General features: G+C 40.7%; 1 protein-coding gene across 1 annotated transcript; it reads right to left on the bottom strand.

The window, feature by feature from the left end:
• Window positions 1-943: 943 nt before the first annotated feature.
• On the bottom strand, window positions 944-13,968 carry ZNF660 (zinc finger protein 660). Its single transcript, XM_078074131.1, has 4 exons — window positions 13,904-13,968; window positions 12,742-12,842; window positions 11,716-11,810; window positions 944-6,956 (listed from the first exon to the last, which is right to left on the bottom strand). Exon 4 carries the CDS (start codon window positions 6,776-6,778, stop codon window positions 5,786-5,788), a length of 993 nt encoding a protein of 330 aa, XP_077930257.1. The 5' UTR covers window positions 6,779-6,956; window positions 11,716-11,810; window positions 12,742-12,842; window positions 13,904-13,968; the 3' UTR covers window positions 944-5,785.
• Between the last annotated feature and the right edge of the window lie 13,194 nt (window positions 13,969-27,162).

Here is a 27,162-nt window from a genome sequence, read left to right as displayed (position 1 = left end):
TCATGACTACAATTATTAGCGAGACTTTTATTTGCCACTTAGAGCCCATGACAAATCTCACAACCTTCCTTGATGTACTCCTCTGCTCCTGGTTGACTTTTTTCTAATGCATGCTTTCACTGAGGGTATAGCCCTTTAACATCTGGGCTTCTTGTGGAAATCTCACTTCCAATTCTCCACCTCTTACAAGCCCACAGATTCAAATCCTGCCCTTGCAGCAGATAAAATCTATGTCCCTTGGTGACCAATATCACCAAACTGCCTCACAGCACCCAAGGTATCACCACCCACTTACCTTGCTGGCTTCCACCTCCTCTTAATTTTAGGTTCTGTGAATTTATTTCACCTTCTCAAAAGTCCTTTAAAAGGATGTTTAAATTTTACCCAGAATTTCTAGGTTGTTTTGTAGCCAAAGGGCTTTACAATTATCTAGTTTGCCGTATTGTTCTATTATACCTTTTAAAGACATGAATATCTGCTCAATTCCGTGGTAAAACAAACACTGCAAATGTGACAGCATTTTATTTCATACTCTGTAAACTGGTTGCTAATTTGTCATGATTATACAAACTTTAGTATATGTCTCAATAATTTTGTAATTTATAGGTTCTTCTGAAGGAAAAATGGACAATCATCACAGTAGTCATGTAGAGTCTAGGATCCTAATGAAAAATTTTCTTCAATTCCCACTGCAAAAGTATTGTTTTATATAGATCCCTGGACCCTGGTCCAGATTTGGTGGGCCTCAGAAATTGATCTGTATGTGTGCTGTTACCTCTTGTGGTTCCCAAATTTGGAGTCCACTGGTCTTAGTTTCAGAGACTGGTTATAGCTTTTGCATGTCTATAATCCCTGTGGTCAAATTGTGCCATGTGCATTTAAATGGTCAGTGGGAAGAGTGGGAACTAGTCAGGTCCTTATCTATGTTGCCTAGAAAGGAGTCTGCCATCTCCTTTACACCACTCATAAACCTACCTTCTGGAGCAGAAACGGAAGTCAGGGAACATGGCTAGTTTTATATAGCCGTCTGAGGTCTACATAATGGTAAAGATTTGAAACACAGATGGGCCCAGAGAAAGGAGCTGGGACAATAACCGGCTGTACAAGTCCTCTAAGGAAATTACAGGACACTTTCTATTGGCTAGAGAGCCCTCATTTATGTAGTAGGAGCATGAAAATAACAAGCTTCATGTTGCGTTTAAATCAGAAATAAGCCATATCACTTCATTTCAAAAACAGCTGCCTAAAGAAAAGCAAACTGAACTGTTTTCTTCCCATTCTGAACAAAGGAAGCAACAAGAAAAAAAATTCAGTGATATTTATAACAATAATAACAGATTTATTGGAGGAATTATAACTATGTCCTGCAAAAACAGTTTTATAACATCAGAGGTGATTAAAAACAGTCTAGTTTCTGAAAACAATCTAACAATACAAGCATACTATTTTATTTATTTATATTAAATGGAATTATTTATATTTAATGGCAAAATTTTAAAAAAAGTCTGTCACTGAGGATACAGAACTGAAATGAAATTTAGTCTTAATGGGATTTAAATGCAACAGAATTATTCAGCTATTTAAAATCCTTTTTGGTTTTGATTTTCTTCTCAGTTCCAAGTAAGAATTAATACAGTACACACCATCAATAAAAAATATCTCTAAACCTAGGGAGACACTCCTCTCTATGCAGAATTCATTGTCTTTCATATTTCCCTTTAATCAAGGCTATATAAAATGAGATTTTATTTCACACTATCTCAACTAAAAGGAGACATATATATTTCTATTCCACACAAGAGCAATTCTACATAACCAGGATATCTATGGCTAAAAATATCGCCTCTTCATATTCCTCCAGAATATTCAGGGTACTAAAAACATAAATGAATAAGTGTGAGTACACAGGAAGCCAGTAGATAACAAAAACAGGGATGGGTAATACACAGTAGTCTAGCAATGTGTATTTCAAAAGAGCTGGGTTTTTGATGGAGAATATAGAAAAAATGGCAATAAAGAGAGGTAAATGGGTTGAGGGAGACAAACTAACAATTGAGGGGCTGCAGAGGAAGCACTGCTATTAAGGAACAACCAGGTTTCCATTAGCACAGGAAGGTGGAAAAAACATAAGGAGACCCTGAATCCAGAGTGCATCTTGAAAAGCCAATATGCTGAAAATTATGGAGTTAAGACTTAAGTTTGATGAAAGTATGGTAAGAACTGCATACATAATTAAACTCTGACTGAAGTTAACAGCTGGTAGTCTTGAAAAAGTCCCTGGAGGAAGGTGGATAATCAGTTTAAATTATATTGCAGAATATTTATCTGAAAGGGCATGGGGACCACTTATCAGCATTTACTCTTGCAGCTCAAGACAAGTATCAGCCTAGAAAATGGGTGAGGGTCTATTATCTTACCTTGCCTGGGGCAAGATATGTGAAGATCTGTATTCAGATTGCTGGGTTTGAGATGACACAGTATCCTTCCAGAAGGTATTTACTCTTGAAGATCACAAAAATCTTTTAAGATGAAAAAGAAAGCCTATTTGAAAGAAGAAATCTCAGACACTATGAGACAGTGATAGGAAAATGTCAGAGAATACCTGCTTAGTAACATAGGAAGTATCAACAAATCTGCTTGGTAATAATAAATGTTCAAAAAATAACCTCTGACAGGCATACAAGAAGCCAACTGCCTATTTTCTTAGTTTTGGCCACCAGTAGACACTAGTCATGGGGAGCCTCCACATAGGTAATCAGCAGGTGAGGATGGCTGGCATGACAAAAGGCATGGGATACTAATTACAAACACCTCCCTTAATTTTAAAAGGACACGTGACAAGGGAAAAATGACGGAAGGACCCTTACTGCAGTAGTGTAACCCACTGCCACATGTGGATTACCCTACCCTTGTATCCACCCAGACTTTTGGGGAAGTGTCTACCCAACAGTCCTATCCCTGAATGCAGCAAACCTTGTTTTGAATAACTATACAAAGAGGGACTAACCTCCAAACCTTGCAAAGGTTTTTGAATAACCATGCAAAGAGGGACTATTACATCCCAAAATTGAATGTAAGCCACTATCCTGTCGAAATAGGACAAAAGCAAACAATCCCTTTTCACCCAACTATACCCTTCACAACCTTCCGTTTCTTTGTCTCCAGTAACAGCAAGGAAGAAATATATAATCCTTAAAACTAAATTACAAGGGGCAGAGATAAGCTGTAAATTGAACTCAGAGAAGACCGATAGCATCTTCCTTATGAAACCATGATCAAATAATTATCCAGATATAATTGCCTTTCATAGAGGTGTCTACTCAAGAGAGTCCCAACTGGTCTCCCACTCACATATAGAACTGCCATGGTGGGCAGAGGCACTTTGGTATATGAAGAAAGCATGGACCTAAAACTCGAATCTGAGTTCAAATCCTGGCTCCAATCACTAACTAGTCAGTCACCTAATCTCACTGAGACTCAATTTTCTTGTACAAATGTTGTAAGAATTGAATGGGATAACAATAATCACTATGTGCATAAGACAAATGGCATTAGGCTTAGGGATTCACTGTATATGAAGAAAGAGAGGTGGCTGCGTTTAAGAATGGGCAGATTCTGGGGCGCCTGGGTGGCTCAGTCGTTGGGCATCTGCCTTCGGCTCTGGTCATGATCCCAGGGTCCTGGGATCTAGCCCTGTATCGGGCTCCCTGCTCTGCGGGAAGCCTGCTTTTCCCTCTCCCGCTCCCCCTGCTTGTGTTCCTTCTCTGGCTCTCTCTCTCTCTGTCAAATAAATAAAAATAAAATCTTTAAAAAAAAAAAAAAGAGTGGGCAGATTCTAAGTATTCCCAGATGTATTTTGAGCTAAGGACTTAGAAGTTTAAAACACTGGTTGAAAATGGGTTAAGGCCTTCTCAAAGGGCTGGACATAAAGAAAGGCAGAGGAAGCAAGTGAGCACCTGCAGTACTGACTGCACAGCATCCTTCCCTTCTCCCGAGAAAGGTTTCCTCAATGATGAAAGGGAGAAAGCAAACAGATCAGAAAGCCTCAGCTCCTTTCCTCACTTCCTGATTCTGAAAGAGTTGTGTGAAGAGAAGAGCTTCCAGTTAAGAGCTTCCAGTTATGGCCAACATCTTACAACCGGGAGGTTGCAAAAAATGAAAGCCTATATGCTGAAAATTACGGAGTTAAGACTTAAGTTTGATGAATTGCTCAGTTGCCAAACCAAATTTGGAATTGCGTACCTCTAGACTTCCCCATAAATGAACAATCAATGTTCTTAAGGTTTTAGCTACTAACACGTGATATTGTGTTCATTACACCTGAAAATGTCCTAAATGCTACCTCAGGTAAAACTTTTCCTGAATCACTCTGAGAGTTTAGAAACACTGCTCCAATGTCCCATACCTGAGCTATTTTCATTTACTATGGGCCAGCTTTGTCACACAATCCATGCATTATCTCATTAAATCCTCACAACCCTGTTAGGTAGGTCATTATTCCCTTTTTACGGATAAGTCTAAGGCTCAGCATAGTTAAGTGACTTGTCCAAAACTGACAAGCTAATGTGTGGCAGATCTGGGATCAGAACACATATCTCTGATCCCAAAGTTCGCACTTTAAGCTACTAAACTATACATGAGAAGGCAGAGTCTTCCCCTCATTTTAGATTATGCTGACCACATCTTTACAGGTTATGCAGCTACAATTGTTTCCATTTCGTAAGGGGTTATTTTTTCTGGTTTTGTAGATATATATTGAAAAGATGAAGTCTCTATTACCTGCCTTCTACAACTGTGGGATAGAAGAATGCAGTAAATTTTTGTTGTTCTTTTAACCTAAGAGTTAAAAAAAGTCAGCTTATTTTAAAACTGCAAAAGACCAACGACTGGTGTTTATTATTTAATAAACAGGAAATAGGCTCTAAAAGGAAGTGACTTGCTCATGCTTCCACTGCTACCAAGTGCGAGTATTAGGGTGGAATCCCATGAGTTTAGGGTCCATGTTCTACATGCCTTTCATAACACTGCTGAGTGAAAATGAGCACGTACTCACTGCATTTAAAAAATACTGTACTTCTGGGCGCCTGGGTGGCTCAGTTGGTTAAGCGACTGCCTTCGGCTCAGGTCACGATCCTGGAGTCCCAGGATCGAGTCCCGCATCGGGCTCCCTGCTCGGCAGGGAGTCTGCTTCTCCCTCTGCCCTCTTCCCTCTCATGCTCTCTGTCTCTCATTCTCTCTCTCTCAAATAAATAAATAAAATCTTAAAAAAAAAAAAAAAAAATACTGTACTTCTTTCCTGAATATAAAAGTACTACATTCTTGTAGAAAATCTAAGAAGCTTAGAAAAGTATAAAGAAAATAGAAATCACCTATAATCCTATCACCCAATGATAATCACTGTCAACGTTTTGGTTTGGTATTATTTCATTCCCATTTTTCTCCTATACGTAAATGTTTTTTAAAAATTTGGATCAAATTTGTTTTTTATCTTCCATTTTATACAAATAATTTTCCCCATGACATTGAATATTCTTTAAGAATGTTTATAATGGCTGCAAAACCATCATGTAGATAGACTATCATTCATATAAACCCTATACTACTGAAAATCTAGTTCTCTTCCTTCAGTTATATATGATGCTAGCATGAATATCCCTCTGTTAATCTTTGTTTGCTTCTGGTTACTTTCCCTGTATGGAGTCTTAGAAATTGAATTAAGGTTGAGAATAATGAAAAATTGTTTTTCCAAAAAGTAGCAATTAGGCCTACTAACAATATATGTTATTTATGATGTTTCCTTCTCCTCATTATGTTTTCTCTGGTGTTGAAGAAGCTGTGAGCTATAACGATAGGCTTTCCCACACTCACTACATTTATAGGGTTTCTCCTTAGTGTGGGTTCTCAAATGTAGAATAACTTGAGAAGTCTGCCTGAAGGTTTTTCCACATTCATTACATTTATAGGGTTTCTCTCCAGTGTGAACTCTCTGATGATCAACAAGGTTTCGGTTAGAAGTAAAAGCTTTCCCACATTCATTACATTTGTAAGGTTTCTCTCTACGGTGAAGTCTCTGATGTTCACTAAGGGTCTTCCTTAAAATGAAAGCTTTTCCACACTCATCACACTCGTAAGGCTTCTCCCCTGTGTGAATTCTCTGATGGTCCATAATCTTTGTATTAGAAACACATGTTTTCCCACACTCCTTACATTTGTAAACTTTTTTTCCTTTGTGCATTCTTTGATGTTGAGTAAGGTTTGAACTACGGCTAAAGGCTTTCCCACACTCGATACAAGTGTAGGGCTTTTCCCCAGTGTGAACTCTATGATGTGAAATAAGACCTGAACTCCGACTAAAGGCTTTCCCACACTCCTTACATTCATAAGTTTTCTCCCCACTATGGATTCCCTGGTGCCGAATGAGGTGTGACTTACCACTGAAAGATTTCCCACATTCACTGCATGTGTAGGGCTTCAGTCCAGTGTGGATTCTTCGATGAACAACAAGGTTGGAGCTATGACTGAAGGCTTTTCCACACTCCTTACACTTATAGGGTTTCTCTCCTGTGTGGATTCTTTCATGTACTGTAAGATTTGCACTCTGACTAAAGGCTTTCCCACACTCAGTACATACATACTGTTTCTTTTCAGCCTGAATTCTCATATTTGTTGCAGGATCTAAGCACTGACTACCATCTTTTTCAGATTCTTGCTCACTCACTTCTGTAAGTGTTTCATTGTCTTTAACTGTCTTATGCCTGAAGCTTCTTGTCTTTCTCATTTTGTCTTGCTTGAAGCATCACAGTGGCCTGTTGAATCTTCTCTTTCTCTTCAGAGGAGCTTTCTAAATTTTGACTTCCCTGGCAACACCTCTGTGGTGTTCTCTTGAAAGTGTGAGATTCTGATTTTTCAGGAATGGTACTTTGGAATCAACACCTCCTCAGTCCCAGTTCCACCATCTGACAGAAGAAACAGAAATTGCATATGTCACCTATTCTCTATCCAAAGATAACAAGATGTGGTACACCACAAGGTCTCACTTGGAAGAGGAAGTGTTCAAAGACAGAGGGAACTGATCAAAAACGAGATGAGAAAAATGAGGGTAGACCCAGAGGCCAAGGTAAAGGCTTACGGAAAGATAGGAGGGGAACCCAACAGGTCCAGCATCAGGATAAGCAATGAGTAATATAAAATCCACCCAGGTTTCCTCCTGTCTCACACTCTACTCCCAGAATTGGAGCCATCAAACTCCTCATCTGGTCCCTAGAAAAAATGAACTGAAAGATCCTTAGTTCAGTAGCTCGTCAAAACAGTTTGGCTTTTAGTTCCTGCTGACCTATTCCCCTAATACCAATGATATAATGGCTGGCACAAAATAGATGCTCAAGAATTGTTTCATAGATCAGCAACTGGGATTGCCTTAGGGTATGACTAAGATTTCATCTTTTGCTCTAAGTCCAGGTATGAGGCCCCTGTCTATATCTCTGTTCTTAAGCCCTGTCTTAATAAGGGGTAATACCGTTCTTCCAGTACCTGAGCCTACTGGAGCCTAGTCACACCATAGCCTACTCTGTAGGGACTGCTCTAAACATTTTAGAGATTCAGAATGAGACAATGCTCTGTAGCTGGATCCAGCCGCATGCGCTCAGTCTGTCTGCTTCTCACCAAGCTATCACTCTGACAAGCTACCACCCAATCTACTGTGCAAACCTGAGAGGCTGAGTTGGGGAAAGGGCTAGCTAAAGGATGGCAGGGAAGGCCATGCTCTGATAAGACCTTGCATGGTAGAATGGTAAAGTATCTAACATTGGCAAAAGGGTGAAAGTAGGAGACAGCACAACCAAAAGGGGCCAATACATGAAACCGATGTGAGGAACAAGCAGAAACTTCCTAACGGGTTTGACATGAAACTTGGGATATACAGAAAGGGATTGGGGTCATAAAAGAAAACAGAAAGATGACTCCATGATATTAACACATAATTAATGTTCTTTTTACTATGTTCCTCTTCAAACTTGTCCATATTTATAGTATATATGGTTACAAATATACGGTAGATATAATTTTGCATCCTACCACATGTAATTTTCCACATTGCTATTTCATCATTATAAGATCATTTTATGATTATATAATACACTACCAATTGAATTCATTATGATTTACCTACAATTTTGCTAGTGTTAGATGTTTTTGTTGCTCCCTGCAGTTTAACCACTTCAATAATGCTATCATGATCACTTTACGCAAAGTTTTCCTCCTAATGAAATATATTCCTAGCATAAAAGTTCCACAAAGGAGTTACTGGGTCAGAGGGAATGAAATTTTTTTTGCAGTACTGCCTATTGCTTTTCAAAAAAGTTTGACCAGTTTCCACTGTCTCACAGCTTTTGATAAGCTGAGTCACACTCTGAAGGAGGAACATGTCCAATGGTGAGTGCTCAAGACCAGCAAGAAAGGAAGAGAACTTCCAACTGAGGTTACAGTTCATAGTTCAGGAATACAGCTGCCACTGATGCCATACAGGCACACACAGATACAAATCTGTGCTCAAGATGAAAAGGGGGGCAGAGAAAATGGTGGTAGGGGGTGGATTCTTGCCAGGATCCTGAAGCACACTCACATCCAGCTGTTGCTACCTCTCCGAATCAAAGAGGAGAAAACTCAGTGAGAAGCCAGGTGCCTGCAGACCAGAGCAGAACAGTAAGTGAAGCCATTTCCAGAGTTCTCTGGGAAAGTGGATGGTTGTGAGTTTCTTTTCCATTTGTAATCTTCTCTGAAACTCTTTTCTTCATACATGTCTTAAAGTAGTAATTATTGAGCATTCTACTCTGTATATTCTGTTTTGGATCTAACGGAAAATTTTAAAAAGCATTACTACAGAGAAGTAGAAAATAACTATTTGTGGTATGAATGAATGGATGGATGAACAGGTGGTAAGTTTATATAATTACTATGATAGAGGCCTCTCATTTTGCTAGCAAATTGTCTTCTGCTAACTTGTATTATTTTTTAATTCTTTTTATAGTATTTCTTATGAAAAGTTGGGAAATTACCTTAGAGGATCCCCATAATTACTAGAACAAAACATTTTAGAGATTCAGAATGAGACAATGCCTTGAAGGCAACACCAGCATGTCTCATTTCTAGGCATAACTGATCTAAATCGTCTTAGCTAGCTACTATAGTAACTATTCTACTGTTAAAAGCTGCTATGGTAAAGATCAGTATCGTGGCTTTCAAGAAAGAGGTCTCCGTGGAAACTGTTAATAGCCAGGTATTTACATGGCTCCGTCACAAAGCAATAAATACCATTACTGGACATAAAAAAATAAAGAAATAAAATAAAGCATTGTTACATACTGAATGTGTCCCCCCCCCCCCACCAGATTCAGATGTTGAAGCTCTAACCCCCAATGTGACTGTATTTGAAGATGTGACCTTTAAGGAGGTAATTGAGGTTAAATGAGATCATAAGGGCTTGATCTGATAGGATTAATGTGTCCTTGTAAGACAGAAGAGAGCTCACTTTCCTGCCTCCCCTCCCCCCAACAAACTGAGGATAGCCATATGAGCACACAACAAGAAGGTGGCCATCTATTAGCCAGGAAGAGAGTCCTCACCAGAAACTGAATCAGGTGGTCACCTTGATCTTGGACTTCCAGGCTCCAGAACTGTGAGAAAAGGAGTATCTGTTGTTTACACTGCCCAGTCTGTGGGATTTTGTTATGGCAGCCTGAGCACACTAATAGAAGCATGAAATATTACATCTACCTTTCAGGAGCTTACAGTGGAGTAAATGGTGAAAAATGAGGAGACCAAATTAAGATTTACAAAGTACCCAATCAGGAGGTGAAGGGTGCTAGGGAAAGGAGCAATTACTAGGGCGAGGAATGCTTGGGGAGAGGTGCTTTAAGAAGGCAACCCTTGGGGCGCCTGGGTGGCTCAGTCGTTAAGCGTCTGCCTTCGGCTCGGGTCGTGATCCCAGGGTCCTGGGATCGAGCCCCGCATCGGGCTCCTTGCTCTGCGGGAAGCCTGCTTCTCCCTCTCCCACTCCCCCTGCTTGTGTTCCCTCTCTCACTGTGTCTCTCTCTGTCAAATAAATAAAATATTTAAAAAAAAAAAAAAAAAAGAAGGCAACCTTTTGGCTGAGCCCCAGAACATGAAGGAATTGTTTCCTCAAAAAGAAGCTCGTGGGGGAGGGGGAGGCAAAAAAAAAAGGAAGGTTGCACAGGGCCAGTGTACTCAGAAATAAGTGGGAGATTACACTATCACGTAGCTTCATGATGGTGGGGATTTTATTCATTTTGTTTACCTTTGTCTTCCTAGCATCTAGCACAGTTCCAAGCATATAGTAGACACCAAAATAATTTTTTTTGAATGAACAAATGAAAGAATTAAGTTGCCTGAAGTGATATGAGCCAGAACACTGAAATTATGGGGCATATATCGATATAATTTAATGGTCAATGGGTAACAAGCCATCCTCATTTTCTTTCCCCACTGTATATTTTTTTTTCTACCTCGTTCTCCTCTCTCACTCTCACTTGTCAAGAATACAGTTTCTAGCATCATTCTAGCATCATTATTAATAGTGGCCCCCTTAACTCACAAAAATATTCCAGTCTGGACAATATATTTCATATCATCCTGCCTAAAAGTGAAATTAGGAAAAGAACGCTTTAGGGTATAATATTGTATATCAACTATACTTCAATTAAACATTTTTTTTTTTTTAATGATTTAGGAAAATTAGCCCAGATGGATTAGAGGTGAAAAAAAAAAGAATGGAGGAAGGGAAATGAGTTGGGAGACAAGTTTAGGAATGCAGTATGGGTGACCATTAGAGGGTCTGCCACTTTCTAGGTATCCAATAAATGTTTGTGAATGACTGAACAAATGAATGAGATAGTGAGACCCTAATCCAGGATAATGATAGGAAAGAGAATGATGAAATCCAGCGATTTCCAGGAAAGCATACACTTGTATCAGATTGGACACAGAGGATGACTAAAAGAAAGAATTCAAGGTTATCAGATCCAGGTCTGAATATCAACAATGGTAATGTCACTAAGAAAGATGAAGATGTAGGAAAATACTTTAGATGAGAAGAGGAAGAATATGTCAGGAATGCAAATTTGAGAATAAGACAGAGAGGACAAAGGAAGTCATGCAAAGGAAGCTCACTGAGATAGAGATTTTGGTTAGAAGAGCAGGAACGGAGAAAGAGAAATGCACAAGGATGTGCCATAAGGAAGCCCAAGGTGGTTCTGGGGGACCTGAGAAGGAAGCAAGACTTATCAGAAGATCAGGGAGGGCCAGTGTGAGGAGAGGTTGGTCAAAAAGAAACCTAACTATTTGTCCTCTGCCTGACTGGATGGGAAATTCCCTCAGAAAACCTGAAAGAATTCCCAGGCACTAAGAGAGAAGGTGAACTCTTGGCTGAAGAAGTAAAAGGAGGGACAGGGCCAGTAGGACACTAAAAGAGATCCAAGCAACTGTGAATAAAAGCATAATCTCAGAGACAACTGGCAAACGGATGAGAACAAATGAAGCCCCACAAATCTCTGACCTACAAATCCCTGAGACTGATGGGTGAGTGTTCTGATCTTAGGACCACCATTCACTTCAGGCTGTGAGAAACTCACAAAGGGCAGAGTCCTATTCCCAGAAAGAGAAAGAGGTTTTATCTTGGGAGGTTGTATTCCTTTAACTCACCAGCAGCACCTGCCTGTTCAGGTTTCTGTGAGCAGTAGTCACATGGTCCTTGGTTACTGATTAGCTGCAACGGAGTGAGGAGTAAGAGGGAATACCTGAAAAATTCCAGAGAAGACAGATGAATGAAATATAAAAATTGAAAGAAAAAAAAAACTGGGAGAAAATATCAGGGGACTACTTGATCTCAGGAAGCAAAAGGCCTATGCCTTAAGCATAAAACAAAGCCTGACATCATAACAAAAGCAGATAGATTTGATCATACAGAAATTCCTGTACTTCAAAAAAATACCATAACAAATCTGTAATATAAACTAGAGTTGCCTTATACTAGAATTAATTGGGTGTATGTCTGTGTCACTCCTCCTCACAAGTATACATTAAGCTCTAAGTCCCCGAGGGCAAGGCCCATGGTATTCATGGGTGGAATTCCACAAAGTACCTAGCACAAAGAGGGCTCAGTAAATGTTTTGTGATTTGAAATGTTAAACAAGTTCAAGATTCTAATTCTATCTGGGTGCAGGGATGATAAGAACTGCATTCTTCACACAATGACCACCACCATCCCTCCTCCACTTGTTCATCCCTTTTGTACTGCATATTGTCTGAACACCATGACAGTATATTTACAATCTTGGCAATGCTGTCTCAACAGGGCCATCCAACAGGGCCCCAATTCTATACTGACCGTCTAACTACTCAGAGATTCTCATAATGTCAGAGCTGGAAGGAATCACCCAGCTCTCCCAGTGTCTTCTATCAAAATGTAGTGATGGGGAAACAAACTTAGAAGAAAGCTGCAACTCAAATCCAAGTCTCCTGACACCCAAATTTGAATTCAACTATATTACCTTTCTTCCCATCCCCAAACTGTACTCCTCAAGGTCCAGAAGTCCCACTCCCACTTCTCTGCTTCTCTCCTCCTCAAAAAATAGCCATCCAGAAATGCTCCCTTTCAGCCATGGTCCCCTTCCTCTAGTCAGCAGGATTCCTGTCCCCAGATAACTAATTTCACAGTATAGGTCTCACCTGCCCAGCACAGCCTCACTCCAAAGGATGTGCCCAGCACAAATCTTGCCTGATCCCTTCCTTGGGTTTGGTGAGGAAGTTCTTAATGGGGTGTTGTATCACTGTAAACAGATAGAAATGATTGAGTTCTCTGAGAGCTCAACTCCAAGCAGGCACTCAGGGCAGTGTCCCATCCCTGGGCAACTTCTTTTCCTAAGGAACTGTGAAAAGTAAGGATGATCATTCCCATTCTGAAAATGAGGAAATGCAGCTCCCAGAGATTGAATGACTTGCCAAAGGTCGTATAGCTGGTGAGAGACAAATCTTCTGTGTCTGAAGGTAATCCTCATTCCATCAAACTACAGCTGCTCCTTTTCACCTGTTCTGTTTGATATCTAAAAGTCTCCATATTCTTCTCTAACTGCAAAATGCATTCCAACTGCAATCCTGCTTTCCAGCCAAAGTTTGCCGCAGGGAGATGAGAAGGGGACTTTCTGAGTCAAGTATCTTTAGAGAGGAAAAACTAAGTTTTTAAAAGGAGGATAAAAGGTGAATGTTTTCTTGTTTTTTTTGTTTATTTTTAACGATTACCTAGTTCTTAGGATTACTTGCCCTCAAAATCTGTTTTGTGTTTTCAGCCCCTCCAGATTCCCAGACTGGGCTTCTAGCCCTTCAAGCTTGTTCCATTTCTTCCCTACCAGAAAATACCTCTTCTTTGTCCACACTGTAACCTCAGGACCTAGCACTTTTTGGTAGGTGCTCAATAAGTATTGAATGAATGAATGAATGAATGAGTAACCTCCTGCAAAACTCTGTTCCTCACTGGGAACACAGCTGGGATTGGACTGGTGATCCGATTCAAACTGGGGTTGTGGAGTCCTTTGAGCGTGGCTGGGATCTGGATTGCTTTTACCAGGGTGGCCTGCTGGCTAGGAGCGGGGATGACAAAGTTCTATAACCATTATCAGCCCTGTCAGAGCGAGCAGCTACGCTGTGTGGGAGACGAGACCCCAGACAAAGGGACAGCACCGAAAGAGGGGAGGGAGAGGCCCTCAACCACCCCTAGAGAGATCTCCTCCCCGTCGCCGCAGCGGGCTGCGCTAAAGCAGGCCTGGGTCTCAGCCGGTGTTGCCCACCCTCTCCCAGAACACGGACCGAACCCCCACGCCAGGCTGCCACATACCCCTCATCGAGAGCGCCCGGCCCACATCTTGGAACACAGCGGAGAAGGAACTGCGTCACTGACTCCCCACTAACTCTCAACCTTACCCTCCGGCCCTTCTAGGCATCTGGAGGTTTCGGCCTCTCTGTGCCCTGGAGGTTGGATCCTCCCGCCCCCTCAGGAGTCCGCCAGCCTCGCGGGAGCTCCGACCCCGCCTCCCGCACAGTTTTTGCCCTACCATTGACTGGGAGGGTGAAAGGGCTTGGAGAGTTCAGCCAATTAACTCTAGAGGGCTCTAGAAGGGGTGGAGCTTGGGAGGGAGACGTGGTTAGGGCGGGAAGAGGAACCAATCAACTCGGGGGGGCAGGCTGCCTTTCTCCATCTGAGAGGCTCCCTGAAGTCACATTCCCTGCTCCAGAAAAGTCATCTTTCCTTCCACAAATCCCGCGCCTTTCAGCCTCAAAGCCAGGATCAGTTCCCAATTACTGGTAGCATATAAAAATACGTATGGGGTGCCTAGGATGTCACTGTTTTAGACACTGCAGATGAGGTAGTGAAGAAAATGAACTCGCTGCCTCATAAAGCTTACTTTCAAGTCAGGGGATGCAATGATAAATACATCTGGGGGAAGAGTATTCCTAACAGAGGCAACATCAGGAACGAAGTCCTTGAATCAGGAGGGAGGTGGAGGGCACATTTCAGATCTTATAGACCATAAGGGCTTTGGATGTGTCAGTAATAACATTGGAGGGTTTTGGAACTGAGGAGTGACATGATCTTACCTTTTTCTTTTCTTGCCACATATCCAAAATTTATTAACTATTAGATACAAAAGAAGCCAAGAAACTTGTTCTAAAAATTCTGTGAATTTCTTGCTTATAGTCCCTGGTCATTCTGACAAAAACCACACATGGAAGTTTCAATCGATGACATAACATTTTAAAAATTTGCTCTGGCTGCTCTGTTGAGAACAGTCTGAAGGTGGGTGAGAGTAGAAGCAGGGAGATTAAGAGGCTATTGCAGTATTCCAGATGAGAAATGATGGTGGCTTTGATTAGCTTAGAAATGATGGAGATGATGAGAAACAGTTCTGCATATACAGTTGATCCTTGAATAATGCAGGGGTTAGGGACAGTGACCCTGATGTAAAAAGAAAATCCACATATCCACATTTTGACTCCCCCAAAACTAAACTATTGTTAAATTTGTTGACCAGAAGCCTTATGGATAACACAGTCAATTCACACTTTTGTATGTTACATGTATAATGGCTCCCCAGCCAGCCTCTGACACTGAGGTCAACCCCATAAACACCACTGTGTTTGGAGACACAACTGCCCCTCAAGTCACATGCCCAGGGCATGGTCATGTCAAAGCTACAGCTGAGGGCCCAGCACCATGGCCTGCCTGGCTGCCTTTAGGGGGGGTGTTTTCCTGGGTCTCTACTCCTAGCAGTCCTACCTCTGTAGTAGACATAACGAGAAACAGCTTCACCAAGAGGATCCCTCATCCCTATCCTGGGCTTGTTAGACTAAAAACCTCTGGGCCATTGACCATGTTTTCCTTCAGGGCTGGATCTGGTTCTTTGGGAGGCAAATGCTTGGCCTCAGGGAATAGCTTCATTGAGACTGGCCTATGTCCATCTTCCTCCCAGGCTGGACCATGTGTGGGCCTTGTTTAGATGGGAAATGAATATCTAGCCCTGACCTTTATAATCCTGGAGCCAACTGAGTGCCCACAGATACAGCATTCCAATCCCATTCCCTGCCCTGCAATTTTCCCCAAAGGTGGGTGGTTTAAGGCTATTGTTCAATCCCTGTGGTCACAGTCCTCAAAGGGTAGTTGATGGAAGTGCTCATGTCCCATTTTCCTCCAGACTTGGATGTGGCAGGACTCCTTCTGCCTAAGCTTGTCTCCTCCCCCTCCCTATTTTCTACCCAGAACCCTTGTGTCTTCTCCAGAACTTATCATAAAACCTTGTACCTGTTCCTCTGCATAATTCTCATGTGCCTATGCTCTGTAGACCAAGTGTGGAAAAGCACAGATTTGGATAAGGGGTTACATGGGAGCTGGATCTGTTTCAAATTTCCTATGGCCCAGCTAACAGGGTAGAGAGAGTAGCACACCTTGATGGCTAGAAGGACTGACAACTGCATATGACAGTGTGTTTTGGGTTTAAGGATGCAGCCCAGGATAACATGGGTCCCAGGGGAGGTATACACAGGGAGATTCATCCCTGCTTGTTGGAACTGTTGCTGCTCAAACACCTCTCTGACCTGGAGCAGCCTGGACATCCCTATCACATTCCACACATTTCATTTTGTCTAACATAGTCATTTCTGTTCTAATTTTTTGCTTTATCACCCCAGGCAGATCATGTACATAAGTATCTTACCTAAGGAACATGCGCCTGGCTTTACAGCTGCTGAGCTGGGAAAAACAAGGCAGGATTTCATTATAGGGTGTGACATATCCCTGAGCAATTCCTGACATCCCATTTTAAAATTCAGAGGGACTCCCTCATTACATCTCCTCCTTTTTCCAACAATAGGGCATGAAAGGGAGCTATTTGCAGAGGAAGCAAGCTAAGGTTACTTTTTATTAAAGATTAATAGTCTTCCAGTTTGTGGTCTGATATGTATGGAGCTTAGACATCATCACTCCTGTCACTGCAACAAGAGAAATGCTGCGCAAGCTGAAAATCAACAAGTCCTCAAAAATCCATCAGAGAACTGAGATTTCAAGACAAACTGCCACCACAAAAACGAGAGACAGATGAATACAGAAGAGTCACAGCCTCAGAAGCACAAGAGTCTGCAGGAGCCAGGATCTGGGCTGCAAATGACCGAAGAATCTCTGGAGGCTCCATGAGCATGGCTAGAAAGTGAAAATCTCCAGGGAGGTAATTCTGGTGGGGGCCTCCACACTTCTATGACTTACCTCAAGTAGCCCTACAACATTGTCACAATGAAGGTCAAGGAAAAGTTGTTCAACTTCCATCTGGAAGAGAAGAGAAGCAATCATCTGAAACACACCCAGAGCCTTCTGTTCTCCTTAAAGAAGCCTTCCCTCAAGGGAAATTGTGTTAGCAGAGCAACAACTTTGGGTTTGATCAGAGCATAACTGACCTGGAGTAAGGAAATCCCCAAATCTAGACCCCTCCAGGTTTCTATGTAGAGGAGGGGATCCAACTCCAGCTCCTTCTATTCTCTTAGCTAATGGGAACAAAGGTCTGAGAAGCACTTGTAAAGGCCAAGTCCCAGAGACATACTTTCACTAAAACCCTTGAGATCTAATCATACAACTACACAACACTTCCCCTAATTTTCCACTGCATTAATGTGGCTCTGGTTATCAAGACATGATTTCAAGTGAAAGAATGTCAACTCTCAGATTTTACTGAAGAATAAGTATCATGGAAAACCCAAAGCAAACAGTAGGGACAAGCAACAAAAACCTCCTGCAAAATAAAAAGCACCTCAGAGGAATTTATAGCTTCAAACATTATGGCTCACAGCAAACAGTGAACATGGGAGTAACTTCCAGAAGATAAAAAAAACTCACATTAAAGGAAAATTTACTTTAGTAGTTTTTGCTCAGTGCATCATGTCCAGATTTCCACCAAACATTACAAAGCATGTTAAATGGCAAAAACAACACAGTTTGAAGAAACAGAGCCTGCAGCAGAACCAGACTGGGATATGACTGAGATTGGGGAATTAGAGAACTGGGAATTTTAAACAAACACATTTAATGTGCTAAAGCCTCCAGTGGAAAAAGTGGACAGCATGCAAAAAGTGATGGGCTCTGTAAACAGAGAGGTGGACTTGTGGGAAAGAATCAAAAGGTAGTTGTAGAAATAAAAATCACTGTAATCAGAATTGGAGAATGCTTTTATTGAGCTCCTGAGCGAGGAAAGTTCAGTGAGCTTGCAGATACAGCACCAGAATGTTCTCACACTAAATGATAACAGAGAAAAACCGATGAAAATAGAATAGTCAGGAACTATAGGACAATGACAAAAGGTGTAACATCAATGGAACTACTAAAAGAAGAAAACACAAGGCAGAGAATTAGAGGAAATATTTGAAGTACTAATGGCAGAAAACTTTAATTTAACGTACTTGAACCTCAGATCCAAACATCTCAGAAAACATCAAGCAGGATGCATATCAAGTTATCAACCCCTTTGTTATGACAAGTGTCAGAACATTACAAGAAGAAAACCTTGAAAGAATGCTGGGGGTGGGGAAAACTGCCCTGTAGTAAAACCGCTGTTAGAGTCACATTGTTTTCTCTTCAGCCAGAGAAAAGAGAAGCAAAAACACAGAGGAATGACATATTTCAAGCATTGAAAGAAAAACACTATCAATTTAGAATTTTGTATCCATCAAAATCTCCTTCAAAAGTGAAGTCTACATCAAAATCCTAGAGGAGAACACAGGCAGCAACCTCTTCAACCTCGGCTGCAGCAACTTTTTGCTAGACGCTTCTCCAAAGACAAGGGAAACAAAAGCAAAAATGAACTATTGGGACTTCATAAAGATAAAGCTTTTGCACAACAAAAGAAACAGTCAACAAAACCAAAAGGCAACCTTTGGAATGGAAGAAGATATTTGTAAATGACAAATCAGATAAAGGGCTAGTATTCAAGATCTATAAGAACTTATCAGACTCAACACCCAAAATAACTAAATACTCCAGTCAAGAAATGGGCAGAAGACATGAATAGACATTTCTCCAAAGAAAACCTACAAATGGCCACCAGACACATGAAAAAATGCTCAATTTCATTCAGCATCAGGGAAATACAGATCAAAACCACAATGAGAGACCACCTCACACCAGTCAGAATGGCTAAAATGAACAAGCCAGGAAACAACAAATGTTGGTGAGGATGTGGAGAAAGGGGAAACCTTTTACACTGTTGGTGGGAATGCTAGCCACTCTGGAAAACAGTATGGATGTTCCTCAAGAAATTAAAGATAGAGCTACCCTATGACCCAGTAATTGCACTAGTAGGTATTTACCCCAAAGATATAAATGTAGTGATCTGAAGGGGCACATTCACCCCAATGTTTATAGCAGCAATGTCCACAATAACCAAACTGTGGAAAGAGCCAAGATGTCCATTGACAGAGGAATGGATAAAGAAGATGTGGTATATATACAATGGAATATTACTTAGCCATCAGAAAGGATGAAATCTTGCCATTTACACTAACATGGATGGACCTGGAGGGTATTATGCTGAGCAAAATAAGTCAATCAGAGAAAGATAATTATCATATGGTTTCACTCATATGAGGAATATAAGAAACTGTGCAGAGGATCATAGGGGAAGGGAGGGAAAAATGGAATGGGAAGGAATCAAAGAAGGAGAAAAACTATGAGAGACTCTTGACTCCAGGAAACAAACTGAGGGTTGCTGGAAGGGAGGTGGGTGGGGGGACGGGGTAACTGGGTGATGGGCGTTAAGGAGGGCACGTGATGTGATGAGCACTGGTTGTTATATGCAACAGATGAATTATTGAACTCTACATCCGAAACTAATGATGTACTCTATGATGTCTAATTGAATTTAAATTAAAAAAAAGTGAAGGCTAAATACTTTTTAAGAAAAATAAAGATTCCTTTTGTCTCCAGTGGGCCTGCCTCACAATACATGTTAAAATACATGTTAAAATACATGTTATTTTGACCAGGAAAATGATATAGGACAGAAACTTGAGTCTATTAAAAAAAAGAGTTTTAGAGAAGGAATAAATGAAGGTTAAATAAAATAGTTTTTAGGGGTTTTTCTCTTTTTCTTTTAATTTTTGTATTAGTTTCAGATGTAAAGTTTAGTGATTCATCAGTTGCATATAACACCCAGTGCTCATCACATCAAGTGCCCTCCTTAATGCCCCATCACTCAGTTACCCCATCCTCCCACCCACCACCCCTCCAGCAACCCTCAGTTTGTTTCCCATGGTTAAGAGTCTCTTAGGCTTTGTGTCCCTCTCTGATTTAATCTTATTTTATTTTTCCCTCCCTTACCCTATATTCATGTTTTGTTTCTTAAATTCCACATGTGAGTAAAATCATATGACATTTCTCTTTCTCTGACTTATTTCCCTTAGCATAATGCCCTCTAGTTAGATCCATGTCATTGCAAATGGCAAGATTTCATCCTTTCTGATGGCTGAATAATATTCCATTATATATACCACATCTTCTTTATTCATTCATCTATTGATGGACATCTGGGCTCTTTCCATATTTTGGCTTTGTGGACATATTTAGCTATTGTGGACACTGCTGCTATAAACATTGGGGTGCATGTGCCCCTTTGAATCACTATGTTTGTGTCCTTTGGATAAATACCTAATAGTACAATTACTGGGTGATAGGGTACCTCTGTTTTTAACTTTTTGAGGAAGCTCCATACTGTTTTCCAGTGTGGCTACACCAGTTTGCATTTTTTTCTTATTTTTCACCGATCAAACCTATTCCTTTTGTTCAAAATAATAATTGCAAAAATATGTTGGTGATAACAGTCATGGGAAAGTGAAATGTATTACATTATGGATGGAAGGCAAGAAACGGGGATCCTTTGTTTTAAGGTACCTGTAGTAAATGTGGACAAATACAGTGTTATTTAAGAGTGAACTCAGGTTATGTCTAAATTTACACTGAAAACTTGAAGGAAGCCAATTAAAACAATTTAATGAGGCCTGTAACTGGTATCCCACAAAAGGAGAAAACATGGAATCACATAGCATGCTTAATTAAAATCAAAGAAGGCAAAAAATAATTTAAGAGTGAAAGATAAGAAAGGAAAGAACGAGGATAATGGGTCCTACATAGTTACAAATATGGTAGTGATCATACCAACTACATCAATAATCATTTTAAATATTTATTTAGTTTAAAGAGAGAGAGAATGTGTGCACAGGTGCACCTGAATGGGGAGAGGGCCAGAGAGGGCTGCTAAGTGCTGACTCTGACTAGAGGTTGGATCTCATGACCCATGAGATCATGATCTGAGCTGAAATCAAAAGTTGGATGCTCAACCCAACTGCCAACTGGATGGCACCCCAATAATCAATTTAAATATGAACAGTCCTTTTTTTTAGTCTCATTATAGCAATTAAAAGACAATCAGAATGGATTTTAAAAACATAAGAACCAGCTGTATGTTTTCTACTAAAATTATCAAAATACAATTAAGTTAAAAATAAAGGGACAGAAAAAGCTAAGCCGCCACACTAACACAATTCAATAGTAACTTAAAATAGCTACATTCATTTCAGACAAAGCTGACTTCAGAATCAGGAAAATGCTCAGGGACAAAGAGAGGCATTACCTAAAGTGGATCTATTTTCCAATAAGACATAACCAGTCCTTCACATACATGCATCTGACAATATAACATCAAAGTATGTGACACAAAAACTGTTGAAGGTGGGAAAGAAATATGGAAAAATCCACTCTCTTGGTGGGTAGACATTCGAATACACAAATCCTCTATTACAGCATGAAACCCAGCTCTTTCAGTAATTGATACATGCATCAGGCATAAAAGCAGTAAGGATGCACTGAACAGTACCTTTGATCAACTGACCTAAATTACATTTATGAAATATTGTTTCTAGCAACAGCAGAACACACAGTCTTCCCAAACTCATGTGGAACATTCACCAGAATAACCATATTCTGAGTGAAAACAACAACAAAGAAACAAAAAAAAACAACCCACACCTCATGCAGTTTAACACAATAGAACTTGAGGGGAAGACTTAAGATGGCTGGGTAGTAGGGGGACCCTGAACTTGCCTCAGCCTTCGAATACAGCTCGATCAACATTCATCCATTTTGAACAAGTAGGAAGAGGATCAGAGGATTAAGGAAACAATATGCACAGTTGGAGCGAGAGAACATGGCAGATGCAAGGTTGGGAGCCCAGGGAGAGATTGCTCCCCTTCTTGGAGGGCATTTGGAACAGCTTACTTTGCCTCACCAAAGACAAAAGGCCAGCCAGGGCCATTGAGCAGAGCTCAGCAGCAGGGTCAGGGATGCTCCCAGAAGGCAGAAAACCTCTAAAGAACTTTTCACTGTGAGCCACAGTAGGCTTTAACTACTGTTAGTTAGGCTTTAACTACTGTGGGTGCCCAGCAGCTGCTTTTCTGGGGCTGAACTGAGCAAAGCAGAGACTGGAGTAGATTGCAGATAACCCAGCTGCTGCTTTTCGATATCTGCCAAAGAGATTCAAGCCTCTTTGACAGTTTTTCTGGGACAAAAGGGAGTAGGGGACTGAGTTGAGTGCAGATGACCGATAACCTGGTTCCAGCTTGCTGCTGAGCATTACAATAAACTCTAGCCTCTGTGTGAGCACCATGTGATGGGTTTTTGAGGAAGGCATGGTGCTGGGCACATCCGGAGCCTCTCTGTCGGGGGACAGGAGTGGGGCTGCACCTTACCAAGCCCTTTAAAACTTAGAGTTTTTAATCCCAGCCACTAGCCAGAGATAAAATAGGGGAGATCTGTGGTTCTGGGTGGGCCAATGACCTGGGCACAACAGGTTAGGGCAGGGAACTGATGACAACCTGAGACACAGGAGATTGTTTGCTATTCTAGGAGGGACTCTTGATCAGTGGCAGCCAGGAGTTCTGCTCCCCAGGGACAAGAGGGAGAGGTGACACCATATTCTACTTCCTCCAACACACTCCCTCCTCCTGCCCACTAACACAGTTGGACCTCAGAGAGAAACACAGCACCTCCAGTTTGAGGCTGGAGTCCCCTACACTAAAACCTACCCCCATGTTATAAGGGCAAGTCAGCTTGTGAGCCAGCCCAGCAGGCCTCTCCCTTAGAAGACCAAAACAGACCACCACATCTACCAAGTCTATTGATTAAAGAAAGTTCCAAAACATCAGCTTCTGGTGGAAATAGGACCAGACTTCCTTTTTTTTTCTTTTATCTTTTTTTTTTTTGTTATGTTAGTCGCCATAGAGTACATCATTAGTTTTTTATGTAGTGTTGCATGATTCATTATTTGCATATAACACCGAGTGCTCATTAGAACATGTGCCCTCCTTAACACCCATCACTCGCCTAACCCATCCCCCACCCCCCTCCCCTCTGAAACCCTCAGATTGTTTCCCAGAGTCCATGGTCTCTCATGGTTCGTCTCCCCCTCTGATTCCACCCCCTTCATTTTTCCCTTCCTTCTCCTAATGTCCTTTATGCTAGTCCTTATGTTCCACATATGAGTGAAACCATATGATAATTGTCTTTCTCTGCTTGACTTATTTCACTTAGCATAATCCCTTCCAGTTCCATCCATGTCGATGCAAATGGTGGGTATTCATCCTTTCTGATGGCTGAGTAATATTCCATTGTATATATGGACCACATCTTTATCCATTCATCTGTTGAAGGGCATCTTGTTTCCTTCCACAGTTTGGCTATTGTGGACATTGTTGCTAGGAACACTGGGGTGCATATGCCCCTTCTTTTCACTACATCTGTATCTTTGGGGTAAATATCTCCTTTTGCAATCACTGGGTCATAGGGTAGCTCTATTTTTAACTTTTTGAGGAATCTCCATGATGTTTTCCAAAATGGCTGTACCAACTTGCATTCCCACCAACAGTGTAAGAGGGTTCCCCTTTCTCCACATCCTCTCCAACATTTGTTGTTTCCTGTTTTGTTAATTTTTGCCATTCTAAATGGTATAAGGTGGTATCTCAATGTGGTTTTGATTTGAATTTCCCTGATGGCTAGTGATGTTGAACATTTTTTCATGTGTCTGTTAGCCATTTGTATGTCTTCTTTGGAGAAGTGTCTGTTCATGTCTTCTTTCCATTTTTTGGCTGGATTATTTGGTTTTTTTGGGTGTTGAGTTTGAGAAGTTCTTTATAGATCTTGGATACCAGTGCTTTATCTGTAATGTCATTTGCAAATATCTCCTCCCATTCCGTGGGTTGCCTCTTAGTTTTGTTGTTTGTTTCCTTTGCTGTGCAGAAGCTTTTTATCTTGATGAAATCCCAAAAGTTCATTTTTACTTTTGTTTCCCTTGCCTTTGGAGACATGTCTTGAAAGAAGATTTTGAAGAGGTTACTGCCTATGTTCTCTAGGATTTTGATGGATTCCTGTCTCACATTGAGGTCTTTCATCCATTTTGAGTTTTTTATCTTAATTTTAAAAAATATTTATACATTTAAAATTTTCCTATTTTTTTATTCTTTATCCTTTATTTTATATATATTTTCCTGTTTTTTTTCTCTCTATTTTGGTATAAGGCTTGTAATCTTTTGTTCATTTGTGGGTGCATTGGTTTCCTTCTATTGTTTCTCAGATCAGCCTTCTTACTTTTTCTCTCTTCTTCCTCACCTACCCTTCTTTCTTCCTTGTTTCTTATTTTTATTTATTTTTATTTTTTAATTTTTTAAATCTTACACTATTTGTTCCAATCTTTATTTTTTTTTATTATGTTATGTTAGTCACCATACAGTACATCATTAGTTTTTGAGTAGTGTTCCATGATTGTTTGTGTATAATACCCAGTGCTCCATGCAATACGTGCCCTCCTTAATACCCATAACCAGGCTCACCCATCCCCCTACCCCCCTCCTGTATAAAACCAGCACTTTGTTTCCCAGTGTCCATAGTCTCTCATGGTTCGTCTCCCCCTCTGATTTCCTCCCCTTCATTTTTCCCTTCCTTCTCCTAATGTCCTCCATGCTATTCCTTATGTTCCACAAATAAGTGAAACCATATGATAATTGACTTTCTCTGCTTGACTTATTTCACTTAGCATAATTTCCTCCAGTACCATCCATGTTGATGCAAAAGTTGGGTACTCATCCTTTCTGATGGCTAATATTCCATTGTATATATGGACCACATCTTCTTTATCCATTCGTCTATTGAAGGGAATCTTGGCTCTTTCCACAGTTTGGCTTTTGTGGACATTGCTGCTATGCACATTGGGGTGCATATGGCCCTTCTTTTCACTACATCTGTGTCTTTGGGGTAATGCCCAGTAGTGCAATTTTTGGGTCATAGGGTAGCTCTATTTTTAACTTTTTAAGGAACCTCCACACTGTTACCAAAGTGGCTGTACTAATTTGCATTCTCACCAACAGTGTAAGAGGGTTCCCCTTTCTCCACATCCTCTCCAACATTTGTTGTTTCTTGCCTTGTCAATTATTGCCATTCTAACTGGTGTAAGGTGGTATCTCAATGTGGTTTTGATTTGAATTTCCCTGATGCCTAATGATGATGAACATTTTTTCATGTGTCTGTTAGCCATTTGTATATCTTCTTTGGAGAAGTGTCTGTTCATGTCTTCTGCCCATTTTTTGACTGGATTATTTGTTTTTTTGGGTGTTGAGTTTGAGAAGTTCTTTTTTTTTTTTTTAAGATTTTATTTATTTATTTGAGAGAGAGAATGAGATAGAGAGAGCATGGGGGTGGGAGGGTCAGAGGGAGAAGCAGACTCCCTGCTGAACAGGGAGCCCGATGCGGGACCCGATCCCGGGACTCCAGGATCATCACCGGAGCCGAAGGCAGTCGCTTAACTAACTGAGCCACCCAGGCGCCCCAGAGAAGTTCTTTATAGATCTTGGATATCAGCCCTTTGTCTGTAGTGTCATTTGCAAATATCTTCTCCCATTCTGTGGTCAAATCCTCCCCAAAAACAAGTTGTGGGTGGGTTGCCTCTTTGTTTTGTTGACTGTTTCCTTTGCTGTGCAGAAGATTTTTTTCTTGATGAAGTCTCAAAAGTTCATTTTCCCTTTTGTTTCATTTGCCTTTGGAGATGTATCTTGAAAAAGTTGCTGTGGTTGATGTTAAAGAGGTTACTGCCCATGTTCTCCTCTAGGATTTTGATGGATTCCTGTCTCACATTGAGGTCTTTCATCCATTCTGAGTTTATCTTTGTGTATGGTGTTAGAGAATGGTCGAGTTTCATTCTTCTGTATATAGCTGTCCAATTTTCACAGCACCATTTATTGAAGAGACTGTCTTTTTTCCATTGCATATTTTTTCCTGCTTTGTCGAAGATTATTTGACCATAGAGTTGAGGGTCCATATCTGGGTTCTCTATTCTGTTCCATTGGTCTATATGTCTGTTTTTGTGCCAATACCATGCTGTCTTGGTGATCACAGCTTTGTAATATAGCTTGAAATCAAGCAACGTGATGCCCCCAGGTTTGTTTTTCTTTTTCAACATTTCCTTGGCGATTTGGGGTCTTTTCTGATTCCATACAAATTTTAGGATTGTTTGTTCCAGCACTTTGAAAATGCCATTGGTATTTTGATTGGGATGGCGTTGAAGGTATAGATTGCTCTGGGCAGCATAGATATTTTAGCAATATTTATTCTTCCAATCCATGAGCATGGAATGTTTTTCCATCTTTTTGTGTCTTCTTCAATTTCTTTCATAAGTGTTCTGTAGTTCCTAGAGTATAGATCCTTTACCTCTTTGGTTAGGTTTATTCCGAGGTATCTTATGGTTTTTGGTGCTATTGTAAATGGAATCGATTCTCTAATTGCTCTTTCTACGGTTACATTGTTAGTGTATAAGAGAGCAACTGATTTCTTTGCATTGATTTTGTATCCTGCCACATTACTGAATTGCTGGATGAGTTCTAGTAATTTGGGGGTGGAGTCTTTTGGGTTTTCCACATAAAGTATCATGTCATCTGTGAAAAGAGAGAGTTTGACTTCTTCTTTGCCAATTTGAATACCTTTTATTTCTTTTTGTTGTCTGATTGCTGTTGCTAGGACTTCTAGTACTATGTTGAACAATAGTGGTGAGAGTGGGCATCCTTGACGTGCTCCTGATCTTAAGGGAAAAGCTCTCAGCTTTTCCCCATTGAGGATGATATTCACTGTGGGTTTTTCATAGATGGATTTTATGAACTTGAGGAATGTTCCCTCTATCCCTATACTCTGGAGAGTTTTAATCAGGAAAGGATGCTGTATTTTGTCAAATGCTTTTTCTGCATCAGTTGAGAGGACCATATGGTTCTTCTCTCTCCTCTTAATGTGTTCTATCACATTGCTTGATTTGCGAATGTTGAACCACACTTGCATCCCGGGGATAAATCCCACTTGGTCGAGGAGGATGATCCTTTTAATGTGTTGTTGGATCTTATTAGCTAGGACTTTGTTGAGAATTTTGGAATCCATATTCATCAGGGATATTGGTCTGAAATTCTCCTTTTTGATGGGGTCTTTGCCTAGTTTTGGGATCAAGGTAATGCTGGCCTCATAAAATGAGTCTGGAA

Source organism: Halichoerus grypus, chromosome 1 (genome assembly GCF_964656455.1).
Source record: "Halichoerus grypus chromosome 1, mHalGry1.hap1.1, whole genome shotgun sequence".
Taxonomy (NCBI): Eukaryota; Metazoa; Chordata; class Mammalia; order Carnivora; family Phocidae; genus Halichoerus; species Halichoerus grypus.
Note: the sequence above shows the minus strand (reverse complement) of the source record. Positions and strands in the feature narration are given on the sequence as shown.

What these genes read in the sequence shown, in the direction of transcription:
- ZNF660 (XM_078074131.1), bottom strand. Translation starts at nt 6,778, where the DNA reads ATGAGAAAGACAAGAAGCTTCAGGCATAAGACAGTTAAAGACAATGAA.